The sequence below is a fragment of the Strigops habroptila genome, chromosome 14 (genome assembly GCF_004027225.2).
Source record: "Strigops habroptila isolate Jane chromosome 14, bStrHab1.2.pri, whole genome shotgun sequence".
Classification (NCBI taxonomy): domain Eukaryota; kingdom Metazoa; phylum Chordata; class Aves; order Psittaciformes; family Psittacidae; genus Strigops; species Strigops habroptila.
Window position 1 is genome coordinate 2,565,018 of NC_044290.2, and position 20,876 is coordinate 2,585,893.

The following is a 20,876-nucleotide window of genomic DNA, read 5'->3' on the forward strand; positions in this document are numbered from 1 at the left end:
GAATGACTAGGAGTGAGACAACTTAGGGAATGTGTGAAATTCACATAGTTCACGTAAGTAATGGCCATGCTTACGTTGGATGTGATGATTAAGTACCACATGTAACAGAGTGGACAAGGGAACTCAATGCTCAGTAGCAGTCAGAAAAATACTTCAGGACCAGGAATTTGTATAAGACATGCAAAAGAAGAAAAGAAGTAAAAACCCCAGGAAGCATCTGTATGCCTGTCTGTGAATCCAGACTGTTTATCTTTCTTAAATGCTGCATTCAGCAGTGGCCTGTCCATCTAAAAAATAATAACAATTAAAAAAAGATATACCAGGAAAAGATATAAAGAAGAACAGGAAGAATAATTGAGACTTCTCAACAAGAGAGACTAAATAGATACCAGGGCTCTCCAACTTGGAAAACAGGTTACTGCATGGAAAGTATGATGGGCCTGGATGACTGGGAGTTAATGAATTGAGTACCATTATTTTTGTCTCTCACAGTAAAGAAGTAGGAGATACCAGAGAATATTGCCTGACACCCAGTTTAAAGTAAACATAAGGAAGTCTTTATATATATATGTGATTAACTCCTTTCCTCGGGGATAGAATGCTTCAAATAGGAATTTGAAAAAAAAAAAAAAAAAGAAAAATTGGTCATTTAACAAGATGCAGAGACAGATTCTGTTTCAAACTGTGTAGGAGATGACCAGAACCTGGGACAGTGTAATACAGGGAGTGTCTCCATATTATTGACCCATTCTTATAATCCACCTTTTAAGAAGCATGTACTCCAGGGTCCTGTTGCAGATGAGATATTGAACTAGATAAGCCCTTATTTGGGCTCAACATTTGCATATCCTGTGAGTACTTCCAAAAAGCACATCTGAGGAACACTCTGATCCAGGCTCTGACCCCATTTTCTACTGATTTTTACTCCTCAGTGTCTCACGTCTCCCTTTTTCCCTTTCCCTTTTTTCCTGTAAGTTCCCATCAGTCTTAGCACTTGCAGACTATTCTGATAAGTTGCTGCAGGTCCCCAAAATTTGATCTACGAATTTAGATTGGGAATCACTCTCTTATAACAGATGTAGTGTTCCTAGTAGAGTTTTTCCCATACTGTTGTAATGCAAACATGATATCTTGACATATTCACTAAATCCAGAATAATAGAAGTCCCACAGAAGAATGTGTGTCAGTGGTACTGAATCACTAAGTGAGACATTGACTGGTTCATGTTTAATAAAGCTTCCTGCTTTATTCTACCTATAGTGAGAAGCAGAAATCATTGACATAAACTTTTTGCCATAAACACTGACAGAAGCATAAACTTTTTTTAGGTCAAAAGCAGGGAAAAAACATTAATAAAATCAATTTTCCTCTTCTGTCTTCAGCTTTTCGCTAATCCCTGAGGCAACAATGGCAAAAAACAGCTCAGGAAAGAAGGTGCGAATGTAAACTGCTGCTCTGGGGATGGGGTTGGCCATAAGTACCTCCTGCTTCTTACTGCTCACAGTGCGTAAGACTTCCTCTGCCACCTCCACTGGGTGCACACCATATGCCACCTTTCTGAAAAAGACTGTAAATGAAAGAAAGAGGAGTGAGAGCTACAGACAGTCAGACACATCTGAGGGAATGGTGGTGAAAAGATACGCAGCTAGTGAAACAGTCAGATTAGCTACATGCCTATACACTTTTCATCCCTTACCCATACCCTTTCCTTCTTCAGCATATCCCTAAAATCTTTTTACAGTTTTAAAGTAAAATCCTCACAGTCCCTGAAAGAAAGAACCACTCATGTGGAGTGGAACTCTCCCTTGGGACCTTTTATGCTCTGCTGTGTCTCCATTCCTCATGCCCTGGTGTATTTATTTTCTCACATAAAGTTGTCTCTTTCCATGTCCTTCTCTTTTCACTAAGCTGATCTCATCTCTCCAGTCTCTCTTTTCTTTTACACCCTAACCTGTTCAGGTTTCCCAGGGCAGTGGTGGAGTCACCGCCCCTGGAAGTGTTCAAAAACCGTGTAGATGAGGCCATTAGTGACATGGGTTAGTGGTGGCCTTGGCAGTGCGAAGATAAATTTTGGACGTGATGATCTTAAAGGTCTTTTCCAACCTAGTTGATTCAATGATTCTATGATCCTTTCTGTCATCTCCATTCTTTTTCCTATGTTCCTTCCCCCTGCGAAAAGCCTCCATACTGCTATACGGACCTCAACTACTGTCTCTATTAATGCATCAGTACTTACATTTCCAGATAGATGCCTCCCAGTTGCCAGGCGCTGGTTGGCGATGGTATGAACAGATGAAGGTTGGATTCACAGTGCTGACTGATATATCAAATTCTTCCATTTCAGCTCTAAGACAATCAAAAAAGCCTACAGCAGCATGCTTAGAAGCCGCATCTAAAAGAAAGAAAAAACCACCACATATGCATGTTTGGATATATGAATGCACGGATATAGCTATATAAAACCATAAGCCCTGCAGCAGCAATCTAAGATGCTTTTAATATTAATGTTAAAGTAACTGAATGCTAGGAATTTTTTTAACTACTCTTAGTGACTTTTTCTTGAGAATAGTATTAAAGAAGGATGATACTATGTGAACCTTGACCAAAAACCAGAACTATGTGTTGAGTGCAGCAGAGCTACAAGCACGTGTTCACCTTGTATTTGACTTCGTTTGCAGTGAAAGTCAGCCTGTGCATAATATAATCTAAAAAATGGCAGGTGGGCTCCAGGAATGGAAAGAAGTTTCTCCATTCGTTTTCACATTCCTTATTCTGGCAGCTTCATTTCATGCCACATAGAGACAGGTAGAGACATGGTGTCTTGATGAGCTCTTCTCCGACTGACGATTTTTACACATACAATGTATCTTGACACAATTGGCTTTTTCCTTGATGAAAACCATTTCAGATGTCCCACCAATGTGTTGTTTCTTTTCTAAGCCTTTTTCATAGTTCTTATTTTGAGATGGGGGACCACAATTGCACACAACGTTAAAGATGTGGGCACTGCATAGACTGATACAAAGGCATAAAGAAAGGATTTTTTTTTTCTCTGTTGCATTCCTCACAGTTTATGTCAGTGTATCTTGCTTTCATGGAACTATAAGTCACAATCCTGATGTCTCGCAGACCTCTTAATTCTGAGCCTATCATTCACTCTGACCTCCTGTCACAGTTAAAAATGCCTATTTACATCTATCTTCTACTTCCGTCGCCTAATTTTGCATTTTATTAGTGCAAAGACCTTTCATCATAATTTAGGATAGCTTAGTTCTATTAGGAGATTTGGATGAAAGACCTTGAAAATTTTCTCAAAAGCCAAGCACAATACAATTACTACATCTTCTTTGGAACTCCCACACATAAATCCATTAAGAGCATGAGACTCCCTTTACAAAGGAGTAGCTAGTATCTACCAGTGTGTTATATTTATACATTACTTCATTCTTCATTATGGTTTCTACTAATATGCCCAGTACAGATGTTTTAGACCTTCAATTTTGCTATTTCTTAAACGTCTCCTAAGATCATAAAAAACCCCTTGCTGTCACATTTGTTATTCTCTTGTCCTCAAGTACCTTAGGCAGTAGTTATACTTCAAAGATAGCATTTCACTATTTCTTCTGGAGTTCCACTTCTCTGAATTTTTTTCAGCCAAAATTGTATTAATAGTTTACTGAATTAGGATACAAGTTAAAACTTTTAATAAGCTATTATCGGTGCCATGGAATACTCCCAATTTATGCATTAGGATGTACATTTTTGCTACATATAACTTACAAGCTGCACGAAATGGTATTCCTATTTTTCCTTGGATGCTATTAATTAGAACTATTTGGCCAGTTCTTCTTGAGATCATGTTGGGAAGAATGGCTAAAAAAAAAAGAAAATTAATAAAAGAAAGAGCCACGTAAGTAAAAGAGGTCAATGTAATTATTGAAAAAAAGTGACATCTGAAGTATAGGCAGCACAGCTTTAATGAAGTTAGTCTCAACACCACAATCAAAAATATCACAAAATCCAGTAGCTGGAAATTGAGTTTCTTCTAGACTTCACTTGGATTGTACATGCAGATTTGGGTCCAGTATTATCAGATTGAATTGTCATTCTGTCTCTGTCCTTGCAAGGACTTTAAAAACAATTGGATCTCAAGCTTTAAGTGACAACAGCAAAACAGGAAGAAAAACTAAAATACCTTTGGTTAATGTTATAGGTCCAAAATAGTTGGCATCCATTATCTTTTTATCGAGTTCCAACGAAATGCTCTGCACTGCTCCTTTCACCTTCATACTTGCATTGTTGATCAGTATATCCACACAGCCATAGCAATTCAGGATTTCTTTAGCTACGTCTCGAATGCAGTTTATATCTGTTATATCCAGAAGTATGAGCTTTGGTGCATATGTCTAATAAAGAAAAGACTTATTTAAAGAATACCTCTTACATAAAAATGTATTCCTAATTACTTGTCTTGCAAAGTCATTCACCTTGCTATCTAGAGAAAGCGATCTTATCATTCTCACAAAACCTGTGATTTATTCTTTTAACCCACTCTATAAAGAAGGTGGTTCAGCAGTGGGAATTCATAGACTCTGAAATGCAGATGAAGCAGAACATCATGGGAAGGGTAAGCTGGACTCAACCCTGTTGGGTTTTGTCTCTCTTGTAGTCAGTGGAGACAGATAATAGACACAGAGGGTGAGTCCTACCAGTCCAAGTTAGGATTTATCTGTAAGCAGCCCTCTGGAGAACTTTGCTGACCACAGAGTTTAGGGTTTAGTGCTTTGACAGGTAATTTACATATACATGTGGGGCAGTTGGAAGGTACTATAGTAGTACAATGATGTAATGCAGATTCCTTAGTCATACTTCATTTTTTTTTAACTAGTTGAGCCTGTGCAGGCTAACATGAACACACTACTTTTATGGTTATTTATGCACATGAATGAAGCTCACTGGAAAAAAAAAATGAATCAAAAAAAAAAACCCAAAAAGAAAAAAAAAGGGGGGGGGGGCAAAAAATCACCAAAAGGTCAAAAGCAAATATTTGTTCATCTGGCTGTAGAATTAGTGTGATGCCTTCAGGAACACCTGTGCCCTGAAAGCTATCTGTTGGTCACAGAAGGAAAGCTTTCCCATGAGCATCAAAGAAACACCTTCCAAAGATCTGGCAACAGGGAGAACTTTGCATGTGTACTTGCATGCTGACCCAGACAGAGGTAATGAGGAAAGGACACTCATTCATATGCTCCCATGTTCTTCTAGCTGGGACTTCTCTGGAAGTGGAGAAACTCAAAATTAACTCAGTCTTTTGACCCATCTCCCACTCTTTGAACACTCTAATTATGTGAAAAAAGGATGATAGTTCCTGTCATTAAATGAAACCCTTTGGATCCCTTTCATCCAAATTAACATGCAAATTCCTCTGCCTAGCATTTCTGCTTGGGTGGGTTGTTCAAAATGCAGGACCACTCAGTTGCTTTAAAGTAGTTGCCTTGAATTGGCTCAAGAAACCAGGAATTCAGAGTTATACTTCTGGCATCATGCTCTGAAAGCCTTTAGAGGTTTCTCTCTCTCTCTCTGGACTGTGTTGGATGCGTTACCTGGGTGACCAAAATCACCGTTAACAGTGAATCATGTTTCATGTACCTTATTTTACTGGATTTCAAAGCACTTTGTGTACCCGAACCAGATGTTTACCTCAAGTTGTGAATTTTCAAAGCAGTTAGTTAGGAAATACTTACCACACTGGGGTCTGCCACATTAATTAAAGCATCATACAAGGCTTCTAACTTTTCCCATGTCCTGCCACACAACACAAGCCTTGCTCCTCCTGTGTGAAACACCCGAGAACATTCTAGGAGAGAAATATGTTCAGAAGAAACAATAACATTCACAACAATTTGATTTTGTTTTGCCTGAAATGGGATGCTAGTTTTGCTAATAATGTTAAATCTATACTTTAAAATGCATTAATTTTGAATGAATAAATATATATGACAAAAAAGAAAGCATTAAATGGCAATAATATGTGAGTAATAAATCAACATTTACTGTAATGGTATAATGCACAATTAATGGTACAGCACAATGGTACTGCTTAGTCATGGGATTTAATAAAAATTTAATTAATAAATGAACAATATGCCAGTTAATGGATGATGGTTTTGAGTAAGAAAAATCATTCTGATTATCTTTCTTCCTTAAGTCTCTCCATCTACTGACACACTTGCTATAAAGAAAAATATATACAAAAATATATACAAAAATACATGCCTAAGGTTGCAACAATACAAACTGCAAGGTTTTGCAAACCTTCATGTCTACTGCAGTATAAAGAAGAAACCAACCAACCCCAGTAAGTAATAAAACTAGCTTTGTATGCTACCTTCATGAAACTCATTTACAACTCTGAGAAAGAGCAACACAGAAAAACCACCCACCGGCCCACAGATGGAGCACCAATTAGAGAGGCATTTCTTCTAGAGTCTCTTCCTTTCATATATAATCCATCCCAAGACCTTTATCTCTTGAGTTTTAGACCTTCCCAGTAGTCAGCAGAGGCATCCAGCTTGAGTTACCTCTAGTTCAGCTACATTCCCTGAAGCCTCCTTGAGAAGGCCATTGAGAGGTTTCTAGATATGCTGGGTTGGCACTGTTTTTTCTCCATATAGCCAGGGGCATTCTGAGCTACGAGTTCACTCCAGTTTAAACTAGGTCTCTGGGGAGGATTCTTCTCCCATCCTTATGCAAGTGAACTACGATCATGCTTTTCTGAAACTGGGGACTCACATACCAAGAGGAACTGGCAGTCAGTGTTACCCACCATCCCATCCCAGAACTGCCTAGAAGACTGCAGCCAACTCATTAGTTTAGGTCTTTATGGGAGTATGTGATCAACAAAATCCAGACTATGAAACAACAGGCTGGAGCATCTTGACAGCATATGTCTGGTCTATTTTCTTCTCTAGGTGGTGTTGAAGGAGAACACATTCCCTGCTGTCTTGTCGGTTTGACCAAAGAAAGAGAATTGACATCTCATGGCCATCTTTTGGGAATTTATTGTCAGTTATATCCCTCTGGTTGTTATAGGCTGCTACAGGGTGCATGTTCTAGCTCAGTTGAACCAAAACTATGTCTCTCAGTCCAAGAAAAGTCAAGGTTGTCCATCCTCCTGACCAGGAAAGGTACACAATTGCCTGCCTTTTCTTTCTTGGAATCGATAATGTTTTGCAGGTAGGCCTGAGAATACAACTGATGATTTGCCCACTGTGCCAAATATCTGGTTTGGACTGCAGCCAGACAATTAGTTGACAGTGGGTTATGTGTGCTTGTAGGAGTGGAAATCAAGAGTTCTTTTTCTTCTCGTGGTTTTTTTTCCTCATTAGGTCTTCCAAAAAGCTCTCCGCCTTGGAGTCCTCGTATTTGGCCCATAAATCAAATCTGTTTGATAGTTACACATTCAGCATGGGAAGAACAGGGATACAGTCTTACAATTACTCTTATGCCTTTCCAGCCTGTTTGATTTGTCTTGCCTCCTATGGCCTGTCTACAACCCTGGTGCTATAGCTGTCTGTCCTCCAAGAAACATTTTCTTCAGATTTCAATACCCACAGGCAAAGCCAGTTATGCTAATATGCCCATCTTGGATTTCTTAAATGCTCATGTCAGACTTTTAATATCAGTATGGAAGCACTTCTGGATCCACTCTTTTATTTTTGGAAACCTGTGCAGCTGGAGACTTTTATTTAGGTAATCTTTTTCATTATTTACATTATTCTTTTTTCTAGCATAGAAAGATATTTGATTTAAAGCCCAAAAGATTATTTGCCACTACAAGGACAACTATACAGTATTTTTCCTATAAACATTAACAGTTGGGGCAACCTAATGAATAAAAGGTGACTACTGTGGGAACAGCAATAAAAGGAAAAAAGGGAAACTAATGATGTTCTCTTCTAGAAGTATCCCAGACTTTTCTGAGTTATAGCACTGAGATGAAATAGGAATCAGGTTTAAATAACAACCACAAACCATTGCAAACATCTTTAATCAACATAGTTTTTGTTTCTCTTTTTTAACTTTGATGAATGTTGTCTTTAGTCTGGAAATTCTTGCATGAGGGTAAAGCAATTTGGCTGTTACCTAAGAGCTCAAATATGCAGCAGCTGGCCAGACAGCTGGTATTTTAAAGCTCTAGATGAATGGCCATCACATATGCATGAGTGGACTACACAGTAAATTCCGCATGATTTGGAATCATTCAAGCCTGCAAATAATTTCTCAGTATCTCCCTATACCGGAATACCATCAGTAGATACGTTTTGGATAATAAAACAAAATTGCTTCGAGTTACCTCCTTTTTCATCTGTGTGAAAAAGGGGATGGGGCAGAGGGAGGTGATTGCCTTTGTAGCCTCATGAGACAGGCAGCAGCTAGGCACAAAACCAACAAACAAACAAAAAGATGAAGAAAGGTTAATAAAGAAATTGAACTTAAGAAAATCTTCCCAGGAGTCATGCAGTGCTGGAGAAATGTTCAATAAATGTTCCTTATCCTTGGAGGTTTCCAAGGCTTGAAGCCACACACGACCAGGTCTAGCACTGGTGATATTCCTGCTCCAAATAGGACTTTTGTCTAGAAACCTCCAGGCATCATACGATTCTAGATTCAATCTGAGATAGAGAACTCTAAATCATGCCTCTCCAAACAAAATACTGGACTATAACCAATCAGAGAAAACGCATGCCAATATTATCTTCAACTGAAACTGAAGAGTGTCCCAGAAAGGGCACAACCAGATGGGATGTGGAGGTCAGAATTCGTTCATACCATGTCCTAACACCTTGCCACTGTAGTGTGTATTTCTGTTGCAGGTCTCTGTTCTGTTCTGCTGAGGAATAATTCTGCAAGCACATTCCCTTTCGCCATTTATTTTCTGCTTGGGAGTGCAAGATTTCCAACATAAAGTCTTTATTGAAAATGCCAAGATGTAGCCTCAAACTGTATTTGTCTTACCAGGCACTTGCATCTACTGTCCCTCAAGTGATGCCCAGTGCAGGACTGTAAATAAGCAGTACCTTTAATCTGGAAGCACCATGTAAGCAGGCAATATGAGCCAAGAAGAAGTATACGCTAAGTGGCTGGCCAGCCAGGCAATCAGCTTATATAAATAGCTAAACTATCACATACCCTCTCCTTCCATCCACTGAACCCACCATTACACATAGCCAGGCAACCCAGTTGGAGGGAAGATGGGTAACATGGTGACAGAGGGGCAGAGATATGCACAGGGACATAAGGTGTCCCTCAAAAGGTGTGAGCACTGTCATTTTCAGGGAGCAGGAAATATTGCAGTCTTTCAAGGGCTGAAAAGGAACATGTAAAAAGTAAGGTGAAACCTGTTTATGCTGATTTGCAGCTACTCTGCAGTGACAGTCCATGTAATAAGATCTCGTAGTAGCAACATGCTAAAAATAACACTCATCATGTGCTTACAAAACCTCTCATTATATTGAATTAAATAAATAGAAATCTCTGCAGTTCCTAAAAGTTCACCAGCATTTCCTGTGGCTGAGACTAAAAAGGTACATTTAAATAACACAGGACTTGTTTGGAAATATATTTCTTAACTCCTGTTTCATCCAGGCAGTTATGAATGTATAAAAGGTACTGAATGCATATTTTATCACCTAGAGAGTGGTTCTCTGGCTGTTTCTGTTCTCTAACACTGCAAAGAAATGAGACAACTCACCCTTGCCCAGTCCAGAGATGGCATCTGTGATCACCACCACCTTGTTTTGCACAGCTGACTTGGACAATAGCCACCTGACTGACTGGTAAATATAAATTATTCCACTGATCCCAAAGAGCAGCAGTGGTAGAGCAAGTACAGCAAAAATACCCATCTGTGCAGGAAACAGAAGACCATATGAGAGTAAAGGTAATCATAACATGCATTCACTATTTTTCAAATAATTCTTCTCTAAAAAAGCAATGTTTTCACCTCTAGAAAATTCAGTAATCATCCTGCCAAAGGCTTGAAGCTTGTTTTCCAACCAATGGCTTACTATTATTATTTAATAAACAGGGTAATATTATTTGTTTGCTTTCCTGTTCATTGCATGGTCTGACCAAAACTGGATTCCTTTTATTTAAAATTACTCTATGTTGGCAAAAAACATAATAAAACTTTAGCACAATTATTGCCTTGAAGCAAAACATAGGCTAAAATATAACACTAGACAGAATATTTTAATTCTAATTACATATAATAGGAGTGTTTTCTGTTCTAAAAGATAGAGAAAATAAAATCACTTACTATGGCTATGAAGACTCCAGATAGAGATAAAGCATTATTTTGTGTTTTCCTAAATATTTGTATTACAGGTTTAATTAAAGTCCTTTAGCAATTTCGTAGAGCATTGCATTTGTTGAGTCTGCTTGCCCTGAATGAGAACGGCTGTGTAAAGCCATGTGACAGAGATAACTTTAAAAGTAAATATAGCATCTACAGTGTGATTCGCATGCCTGACCTATGCAGTCCAACAGGCTGGACAGTCATGTAAAAGCTCTCAGTACAGTATCAATTCAACTGTACAAAGAAACATCTATCTTTCCATCCTGCCTCCAGTTGCAGTTGGTCATAGGACTGTCTTAATTTCTTGTCATTAGCCTTAAACTAAATTTACACATAAACATTTGTATAAACTCAATGGTAACAATAGGTCTTCAAAAAAGTTACCATAAAGAAGTTGAAATAATCACTGTTCAGCAACATGAATAATGTATGCATGTGTCAGGAAAAGGCCTTTGAGCAAGCTGGAACACAGACCAGGCTGGTGTACTGCACTTCTAGTTGCTGCCGGCTGCTTTCCACTTTTGGCATCTGCAAAGCTGATGTGCCTCTTTCCCAGGAATTTCAGAACTATATCAACTTTAGGCAAGAGATCTAACTGTTACATTTCCTGCAGAGAGACTTTATCTGTTAACCTAACAATCACAGTTATGGGTTTCCTTTTGAGATTCTAGGGAAAAGAATGGTTTACCATAAATCATTCCTGCTTTGCTATTTCAAAAAATTGTATTACAGTCTTAAAACTGTAAGTTTTGACAACCAGATTTAGTACTTCTGTTCATGCTGTATAATTAGTTACCTAAATTCTATGTTATAATTTTCATTTCCAATGAAAGAATGACAAGTCTACAAATGATAGAGAGTCATTGATACTGGAGTGTTCTACCAAGGAACAAAGACTTCATGGTTAGGCCTGCAGTTATCAGGACAGTGTTAGCTTTCAATGAGTGGGAAAAGATAGAAGGTTATTCAAGAGGGTGTAAGAGGTGGCTTTTAGACATATTTATAAACCTGACTCACTCTTGAAGCTAATGACATTGGGAATCAAGAAATCAAGATACGTATTCCTGCCTGTGAAAGTTGAAGTTGCCTGTCAAAGAACCATTTAAGATTTCCAAACCACAGAATTGTATAATGTACCAATGTCTGAAACACTGAGTGCAATTCTAGACTCCATAGTAAACAACAGATATGAATAAATACCTGTTTTCTAATGCAAAATGGTCATGGTGCCCCGAAATTTCTTTCAGTTTCCACAGGAGAATGTAAAAACATTAAGTCAAATGAGCTGAGAAGTCATCTGCAGAAGCAGAGACGAAATCTGATTTTCCATCACCCCTAAAGCCTCATCTATCTTCATTTGCTTTTGAAGCATCAGCTTCAAACAAACAGTAAATAAGCTGGTTTGTTTTATGGAATAGGACGTGTTGTTAATTTAATTTATTCAAGGTTATAGAAAGAACAACAGCAAAAAAAAACCAAACCAAAACTAAAAACAACCCCAAAGTTCACACTAGAGTGAGGATTTATAGGAATTTGAAGTTATTTGTTTGCTTTATTTTGAAATGATCAGGAGCAATGGCACACGGAATGTAACAGCAAGAATAAGAGAAAGTCAGTTGGAAGAACTAGACAAGCAACAAGATGCAATATTGTTTTGATAAAATGCTAAATGTTTATTAATAATAATGAACAATTGTAAAGGAAGACTACCTGAGTCATCTGGAAAAAACAGAGACATACAGTGACAACAATAACCAAAACACCCAAATCTTTCCAAACACACAAATCTCTCAGTGGGTGGGGTATCGGAGAAATGTATTCTGCACTGCCACCTGCAGATCACCATTGGAAACACCAGAGAAACAAGAATAGTTACGCTTCAGAAGGTAGATCCCATAAAAGGGTAAGTCATCTACACGGAAACTTGAACAAAAGTTAGGCTTTTGCTCTCCCTCAGCCAGCTCTGAAAGTCTGAACATTTCCAACCCCTTTGTCCAGACCTGAGCTCCAGAAACTGTCCCAGATGACACCAGACTAAACAGCATGTGTCCAAACCTGAAACTTGATGGAGATCTAGGGCTTAGTTCCCTGAAGTGTTTGACCTAGAAGGCTGTCTGAGAGCATGAATGTGTGCTTACATACATTTACATTACTTACATTTCAAACTCTTCAGAAGTGTTCTTTCTGTTTCCTTCAAATCTTGTTTTATTTATTTTCCTTGTATTTTCTTTTGATAGCTTTGACATCACTGAGCACACTGGTAGTATAGTTTCTGCATAAAGATATTTTTGGCATTTGCTATAATTCTTATGTTTATACTCAGACTATCAAATTACTCTTTGGAAAGTACTGTGATCACAATGCAAGAATCAGAAACTTTTGAATCAGAAACACAGTGTCAACAGAAGAACATCTAGTTTGAGTCAAACACACTGCCTGCTCAAGGTCCAACTCCTCAGTCCATGTGATTATTTATTCGATGTTCTCTTCCCACACATCCCCAGTAGTTGTGTGCGACGGTATGTAGGTATTGTTCCTACTACATATTCTGAAAGGTAAGCATCCTGATAAAAAGACTACAAGGACTGCTTAATTCAGCCCCACACTATATCAAGTAAGTGTAGAAACCAGTATACATGAGGTTTATTCTCTATAAATGGGCTTGGAAGTTAGTGTCCCTTTTCTGATCCCATATGTATACTCCTTTATGGTACTTATCAGCTTTGGGGCCTATATTCCCAGCCAGAAGCTAGAGCAGAGTACAGGCACATGCCCCACAAGCTCTCTATCAGCCTTTATTTTATATATTCTGCACATAGAATATAATTCATGCATATATTCTGTACCTTATTTATTCATAAGAAGGGCCCATATCTCTACACTGCATCATGGTTTTGGAGTCATCAGTATTTCATTCTATGCAGAGTAATTACTTGTTACTGGCAGCTACATAAAAATATGTCTATACTGCACAAAACATCAGCAGAACAAAACTAAATCAGGCATAGCCATGTTATCATTGCAAAAATTGCTGTTATAGGTAACCAAAGAAAAAGAAAGATCCTGGGAAGCAAGGAAACTCTCTACCTGACTCAGCAGGCTTGGACTGCTAGCTCTAAGCACATGCCCAGAAAACCATGAGGGCAGGAGACAGCCAACAAGGGCCTGAGTTCCCAGACACCTTCCCCTTGGCTCTGACACTGGCATCAGGAGGCTGCAAGAGGGGCAGGTCTGAAGAACAAAAGTGGATCACAAGTCTATGCATACTTTTCCTCAGCCACCTCCTTGTCAAACCAATTGGAAAAACCTGTAAAAGAAGAACAAAAAAGCCCAAATCAGGAATACTGCACTTGCCAGGACTTTGGATTTATTGTCTGATTTTCTACTTCAGCTGCTTTAGGGCACCTAGCATAACAAGCAGCGCAGAGCACCGGCTGTGCTCTGCCAGAAGTTTCCCTGGCTTCTTCACAGGTATTGTCAACCTGGTAATTTCTACGCAATTTATCTTTGCTGTGAAAAAAAACGGTTTTTTGTCACACAGAACAGTTCTATCACATGCAGAAATTTCCCTGATTCAAGTCTGTGTGCGTGTACATGTTTGTGCACGTAAATATGTGTGTGTGTTGAATATCTCCCTTTCCTTCCATGCACTAGTATTCCAGCAAGGACGCACAGCGTGAGGTCAGTGCCTAATGGGAGCAGTTAAAGCTCATCTGTTTAAAACTTGGCTTGTCAAATCCAGAGAAAATAAAGAGGTTGGGAAATACTGGGGAAAGCACGCAGCCACCCAACTCCTTGCACTTTTGCAAAGGTAATCTCCATTGCTATGGGATATCAGGGATGAAAGACAAGGCTCTCCTCAAGCCCGGAAACTATAGAAAATCTGTAGGTTTACCAAGGGAGGAACACGTCTGGATGTCTACTGGTTAGGATTAAAGAAGAGGAGAGGAGGAAAGATGACTCTCTTGCAAAGAAGATGCCCAATGTCTTTATTGAGAAAACCAAAGGAAAATGGAACAGGCAAGAGCTTAAGAAATGCATTTTGGAGGCTGAGTAAAGCTCAGAGAACTGCTGCCATCTTAAAAGAAACCTCCACACCAGGAAAGCTACATGTTCTGTTCCCAATCAAGGCTCTGGTGATCAGGTATCACCTGGACATGTTGATATGGGAGGAAGAAGGAGATTGAGGTATTTCATGGGGAGCATGAAATAAAGCAGAGAAAAAGGAAAAAAAGAGAGGCTTCATCAGGAAGAAAGGAGGCCTCAAGGCTGCCTCCAGGGCTTTCCTCGAGGCTGCTGGCACTCGAGCACAGACAGGCAATCCACGGGCTTTAGCATAAGAGATTGCCACCTCCCAGAGCCCCACAGAGCCCACGGCCCGTGCCGGCCCAGCCATAGCCCCCCAGCCCCAGGGAGCCCCCAGAAGCGATGGGCACACTGGCAGCGCTGAGAGAGCTGCCCACGGCAGCCGAGGCGCTGGATCCCACGGCTGTGCTCTGGGGGAAGGAGCTGAGGATCGGGCCCGGCAGTGTCACCACCACTGGCGAGGGCTGGATGGCAACGCTGGAGTCGGCGCAGCGGAGGACGCACGGCTCGTTGCAGCTGTTGGCAAGCGGGGCTGGGCCGCAGGCAGCAGGCAGGCACGGGCTGTAGCACGACATGTCTACTGGAGGGAGGTGACCCTGTGAGACCGAGAGAGGGAGCAGATGCCATGAGCTGCCGGGCCCTGTCAGACGCCCAGCTCAGCGCCTCTGGCAACGGGCACTGCCTGGCCAGAGACAGGAAAAAGCCTTCCCTCTTCCCGCACCATCCCACCTCCCAGCAGAGGGGAGCACAGGGTATTTTCCAGCCTGGTCCCCTTCTGAGAAGGACCCTGCACAGGAGAGGAGCAGTCCCCCTGACAGAAATCCTACCAGCAGGAAGAGAAGAAGGGAGTTCAGACATACCAAGTTCTCCAAGGAAAGCAAGGGAAGAGCTGTGGATTGAAGGTCCTGGAGTAGCACTGGCTTTTATATGGTGAGCCAGCGCCTCGGGACACCTGGAACACGTGCATCTTTGTGAAGCATGTTAACAAACAGCAATTTGAGGTTTGCAAAGCACAGCCATGAGATGAAGAATTGTCTCTTTCATCTGAAAGATCTGATTTGCATTTCCCCTTGGGTGGGAGCACAGCACTGATACATCCGATGCTGATCCTCAAAGCAATGGCCAAGTGAGTTCCCTGCAAGCTTCCAGAAAGAGTTTCGTAGCTTCAGGCCCTGTGTGAGGGTTGTGCACTTCCTTGCTGGGGAGTGTGACTGCCCCTCTCAGTCTGGCCTTGAGCTGCGGAGCACTGCTGATGAAGACCACTCACATGGGTCATCTGTGGAAGGACTGAGGCTTAGAAACACAGGTCCCACAGGGCCATGGAAGGGCTCAGTAACCAGCCAAGCCCCAGTTGGATGTCTGTTTGGCCCAGGGACACTGAAAGGAGGGGACTCAGATGCCCAGAGGTGGTTGGAAGGTGAAGGCCAAAGAAGGACCCTTTGTGGGGTGGAGAGAAGCACCATTGTGTGAATGATGGGGGCACTACGAGCGTTCCTAGCGGTGGCCTCAAAACAAGGATAAAAACGCGGAAGGGGGAAAAGGTCTTGCTGTAGGGCAATGTGTCATTTCTCATTCTCAAAATTCTCCTTCTCAAAGTGAGTCGTCAGCCCCAGGGATGCCAGGTCAAAGTGGCAGAGGAGTAGACTCATGGCCATTTGGCTGAGGGTGCTTTTCACTTTCGATGTCCTTGCCAGGCCTGGGAAGGACATGTCCTCTGGTGGCTGCAGTTCAAAGCAGAAGGCTTCCCATGGAGCAAGTGTGGACCTGTGGTGTCTGTTTCCTGCCCCCGGCTGATACCACATGGCTGCTGAGGCAGGTGGATGCAGCCAAGACCAGGCTCCACATGCAGCACAGGAATGGCTCCTACCCTTCTGCATGCAGCAGCGGGGCAGAGTGGCAGGCCAAGGAGAAGAGCAGCCCAGCCACGGTGCTCACTGCCTGCCTCCATTTGGTCTCTGCTCCGGAAACAGCTCTGAGTGGGAACGTCAGGGCACGTCTGTGCTGTCCTCCTTTGCCTGCTGTTTCACCCAAGAGCACAACAGGGTTGCAAGGAGTCACCAAGCGTTTGGGCAAGACGCTGACAGTCGTGACAACACTGTACAAAAAGCTGCTTGTCTGCAGGAATGCGGATATGAAGCTGCACCTCTGCACATCTGAAGCCATTTCCACCAGAGCCTCTGGTGCCAGGGCACGGGTGATTCACCCCGCAGTGGAGCTGAGGTCTCTCATAGTGGCTCAGCACTTTCTGGTGACTGCTGCTGCCACCTTGCAATTTAAGGGCCCTGAAGGTGCCCATCTGTCCCTGAGCTGGGCAAAACAAGCCAGACCCTCCGGGTCAGTGACCTGAACAAGACACCCACCAGTGATGCAAAGATGAGTGTTGTTTTGTTTGGGAAGAGTGTGCCGAAGCCAACAGGTCCACTTGGCAATGGCTGACACTCAGGCATGAGTCAGCAGCTCCTTCCTTGCTCTCCAGGACATGTTGAGCCGCTGCTTCTCCTCAGCACAGCGTTTGCCTCCTGAACACTAGAGGGCTTTGTTTGACCATCACCTCCCAACCACCCTGAGGTTCCGAGTCCCCTCAGCAGAACAGCCATCCTGCAGGGGCTTGGCTGGGATCTGAGCATCTCCATAGCCTCCAGGCACTGGTCCTGCTCAGGGCTGGCCAGAGCCCACCAAAGTGAGACCCTTCTGAGTGCCCTTCAGGCTTGCTCCACAGGCAGAGTCCTAAGTAAGCAGTGGCCATGTTCCCTGGGAAGGTCAAGACGTGCACAATACCCAGTCATGGCCTGAATCTGCCCCAAGGCTTCACCAGCACTTGGAAAGGGAGCTCAAGGGGCGTTGTTGTGCGGGAGAACCATAATTGCTATCAACACAGAGACATGAGTGATTTTTCCAGGATGAAAAGGGAGCCAAGCATTTCAGGCAGAGGAGGCATGTCTTTCATCTTCCAGCAGAGCTTTGAGAAGCCAAAATTGCCATTTCTCAACATGCTTCGTGTTTGGGTGATTTTTCAGCTCCCCTGGGGCTCTGGGCCGCAGTATAAAAGTGGCCCAACTGCCAGCTCCTCCATCCTCTCCTCGTGCCTTCCTCTGCTCCGGGAAGTTGGTAAGTCTCAGTTCATTTTGCCTCTTGTCTCCCTGGTTAGCAGAACAGTTTTTGTGGTGAGGGCCTCCCTTGTTCTGGGTGAATGGTCTGGGATGTGGAACAGGACATTGGTTGGTTTCTTTGCCAGCCGTAGTTATTTGCAAGGCTCTAGTCCTACGGCCAGCACTGTCTAACCAATGACTGGGCACTTCCTCCACCATCCACAGTTCAGCAATGCTGTTCTTGCAGTAATGGCAGGATGAGGAGCTTCCTCAGGAGATCTAGTCCCACCTTTCATGTCTTCCTCCGTAGCGGCTGCTGTCTCCAGGAGCCCTGTTTGCGCTGTGCTCAGCCATGTCCCCTCCTGAGAGCAGTGGATGAGAGCAGCCCGACCTGGCAAGACCAGGGGGCTCAAGGGCAGGCGTTTGGCTGAGTGAACAAATGGGTGCTGGTGCAAGGGCTGATGACCTTGTGTGGAAGTGCACAGCTGATTCCAAGGAGAGAGATCCTCTTGATTTGCAGTAGAAAATCTTCCCCTGCCTAAATCCACAGCACCAAGGCTGTGCTCAACCCATCTGAAAAACCCAACATCCATATTGTCATATTGGGAAGGGGCTTAATGAGGATTCTCTTTGGGGGGCCTTCTCCACCAAGCCTTCAAGGCCAAGCAGGAGGATTGCTGTGAAATCCCCTCACAAACTGCAGACAATCCCTTGGTAAAGGAGCACCCAGAGGCAGCAGAGCAGCTGGAGGGGGACTGCTCCCCTCCTGTGCGGGGTCCTTCTGAGAAGGGGACCAGGCTGGAAAATACCCTGTGCTCCCCTCTGCTGGGAGGTGGGATGATGCAGGAAGAGGGAAGGATTTTTCCTGTCTCTGGCCAGGCAGTGCCTGTTGCCAGAGGCGCTGAGCTGGGCGTCTGACAGGGCCTTGCAGCTCATGGGGTCTGCTCCTTCTCTTGGTCTCACAGGGTCGCCTCCCTCCAGTAGACATGTCGTGCTACAGCCCGTGCCTGCCTGCTGCCTGCGGCCCAGCCCCGCTTGCCAACAGCTGCAACGAGCCGTGCGTCCTCCGCTGCGCCGACTCCAGCGTTGCCATCCAGCCCTCGCCAGTGGTGGTGACACTGCCGGGCCCGATCCTCAGCTCCTTCCCCCAGAGCACAGCCGTGGGATCCAGCGCCTCGGCTGCCGTGGGCAGCTCTCTCAGCGCTGCCAGTGTGCCCATCGCTTCTGGGGGGTCCCTGGGGCTGGGGGGCTATGGCTGGGCCGGCACGGGCCGTGGGCTCTGTGGGGCTCTGGGATGCGGCACTGTATTATGCTAAAGCCCGTGGATTGCCTGTCCGTACTCGAGTGCCAGCAGCCTCGAGGAAAGCTCTGGAGACAGCCCTGAGAACATGGCTGTGCTCTGCAGAGTGGCCGAGCTCCTACCGCTCTGCCTGGAGGAAGGGGCCTGAGCTGCCCTTCTGTCTCTCCCCAGGAAACCTCTCTCTTTCCTTTTCTTGCTTTGCTTTCACCTCAGATGGCACCTCTTATCTGAGCTTTACTCAGCCTCCAAAATGCATTGCTTAAGCTCTCATCTGTTCCATTTTCCCTTGATTCTCTCAATAAAGACATCGGGCATCAGCTCTGCAAGAGAGTCAGCTTGCTTTCCTCCTTCCTTCTTCTCCAATCCCAACCGGCAGAGTATCCAGAAGCATTCCTCCCTTGGTAAAACTATGGCTTTCTCCATAGTTTCTGGGCTTGAGAGAGCCTCGTCTTTTGCCTTTGACATCCCTTGGCAATAGAGATTGCCTTTCCACACGTGCAAGCAGTTGGATGGCTGGGCTCTCCATGGCTGTAGCAAGATCTGTTGTTGCCTGGCAAAGGTAAAGTGCAGCACAGAGAGATCTGGATGGTGGGGAACTCCCCCACTGTACCCGGAGCACTTCTGGGCTGATCAGTCATTCCCTGACAACCTGGCCTATAACTGTTGTGGAACACACACACACAATTGAGGTCAGATGGAAATTCACTGGTGGCTAAAGCCAATCATCTTATGACCCTATAAATAGTTGTCCCAGGAGAGAGATACTTTGAGCTCTCCTGGGCGGCAGTGAGCTGCAACCAGGTATCTCCCTCTGAGTGGGACGCCCCTCAGAGCTCCTAAATTCTCAAGGTTACATTCCACTACACGCCCCATTGGCCAAGTCTGAGACAAAGATAGGATCCAGGCACACCTAGGCTCCGTCAGCAGTTTAGAAAGGAAGGGGGGTCTGTTCTGAGTGTTGTCACTTAACGGGAGGCTCTCCCTTAGCTTTTTCACCTTCAATCTCGAGGCAAATCATTTTAGCTTGCTTCTACCTCGATTTTCCTTTATACATTCCATTCGACACAAATTGTTGACCAAGTCTGAGTCTAAGAGAGGATCCAGGAACACTCAGGCCCTGTCAGGAGTTTAGAAAGCAGGCAGCATCTGTTCTGAACGTTGTGGCTCAGTGGCAGTCTCCCTTACATCTTTATGCCTTCAGGCCCTATATCAATCCCCTTTAGCTCAGTTTCAGCTCGATTTTCCTCTCTATGCTTCACCCATGTAATAAGTAGTAGAGTGAGCCTTGCCATCAAATTCTGTTCAATCATGCCTTATTTATAAACTGCTCTTGCTAATACCTTTGATGGTCATTTTTTGAGTGACCCCAAACCAATCATTTTTCACCACACCCTCCCACGTCAAACAGAATAAAAAGCCAGGAGCACCAGCACCAGCACCAGCACCATCAGCAGCATTATCACCATCTTCATTATCATCATCATTATCATTTGCAGCAGCATCATGCAGCATCAGCAGCAGCGGCAGCAGTGTCAGCAGCAGCAGTGCAGGAAGTGGCTGACGAGGTGGCCGAGTGGTGAAGGTGATGGACTGCTAATCCATTGTGCTCTGCACACGTGGGTTCGAATCCCATCCTCGTCGGTCAGCTCAGTGTGTGCCCCCTGATAAGACTTTGTTTTGAGATGACAGTGGCCTGAAGAGACCTGGCAAGGTTTTCAAGTGGCTCAGCACACACCTCAACCTCTTCTGTCTGCACCTAGGCAAAAGGAGCAAGAAGGGAAACAAGGGAGACCCATAAACTCACAGGAATCTCACCATCTCCTTGATCCCTGCAACGATGAGAGAGCAAAGCATCTGGGAAGCGTTTTACAAGAACAGGTAGCACAGGAAGGTGCTTGGGAGTTGGAAGCATGGGTTTTGGAAGGAGAAGTCATCCTTACCAAGCTGGTAGCCTCCTACAGTGAGGTGGCTAGCCTGATGGAGAAGGCAAAAGCAGTGGATGTTGTTCACCTTGCCTTCAGAAAGGCTCAACAGGTGGCAG

General features: G+C 43.6%; 3 protein-coding genes and 1 non-coding gene across 4 annotated transcripts; 2 read left to right on the forward strand and 2 right to left on the reverse strand.

The window, feature by feature from the left end:
• Positions 1-1,358: 1,358 nt before the first annotated feature.
• DHRS7C (dehydrogenase/reductase 7C) lies at positions 1,359-9,908 on the reverse strand. The gene is made up of 6 exons (XM_030506238.1): positions 9,755-9,908; positions 5,745-5,857; positions 4,196-4,406; positions 3,781-3,873; positions 2,237-2,392; positions 1,359-1,567 (listed from the first exon to the last, which is right to left on the reverse strand). Exons 1-6 carry the CDS (start codon positions 9,906-9,908, stop codon positions 1,359-1,361), a joined length of 936 nt encoding a protein of 311 aa, XP_030362098.1.
• A 4,783-nt stretch (positions 9,909-14,691) lies between these two features.
• On the reverse strand, positions 14,692-15,021 carry LOC115616821 (beta-keratin-related protein-like). The gene has a single exon (XM_030506570.1). It carries the CDS (start codon positions 15,019-15,021, stop codon positions 14,692-14,694), a length of 330 nt encoding a protein of 109 aa, XP_030362430.1.
• A 3,500-nt stretch (positions 15,022-18,521) lies between these two features.
• On the forward strand, positions 18,522-18,851 carry LOC115616482 (beta-keratin-related protein-like). Its single transcript, XM_030505760.1, has one exon. It carries the CDS (start codon positions 18,522-18,524, stop codon positions 18,849-18,851), a length of 330 nt encoding a protein of 109 aa, XP_030361620.1.
• Positions 18,852-20,394: 1,543 nt separating this feature from the next.
• Positions 20,395-20,476, forward strand: TRNAS-GCU. Its single transcript has one exon. It is a non-coding gene; the product is annotated as a tRNA-Ser (tRNA).
• Positions 20,477-20,876: the final 400 nt, after the last annotated feature.

Excerpts from the sequence above, each read along its gene's own strand:
- LOC115616482 (XM_030505760.1), top strand. The coding sequence starts at position 18,522 with ATGTCGTGCTACAGCCCGTGCCTGCCTGCTGCCTGCGGCCCAGCCCCG.
- DHRS7C (XM_030506238.1), bottom strand. The coding sequence starts at position 9,908 with ATGGGTATTTTTGCTGTACTTGCTCTACCACTGCTGCTCTTTGGGATC. Across the intron at positions 5,858-9,754 it reads CATCTCTGGACTGGGCAAGG|AATGTTCTCGGGTGTTTCAC; the intron begins GTGAGTTGTCTC and ends TTTCTCTCCTAG. Across the intron at positions 3,874-4,195 it reads ACCTATAACATTAACCAAAG|CCATTCTTCCCAACATGATC; the intron begins GTATTTTAGTTT and ends TTTTTTTTTTAG.
- LOC115616821 (XM_030506570.1), bottom strand. The coding sequence starts at position 15,021 with ATGTCGTGCTACAGCCCGTGCCTGCCTGCTGCCTGCGGCCCAGCCCCG.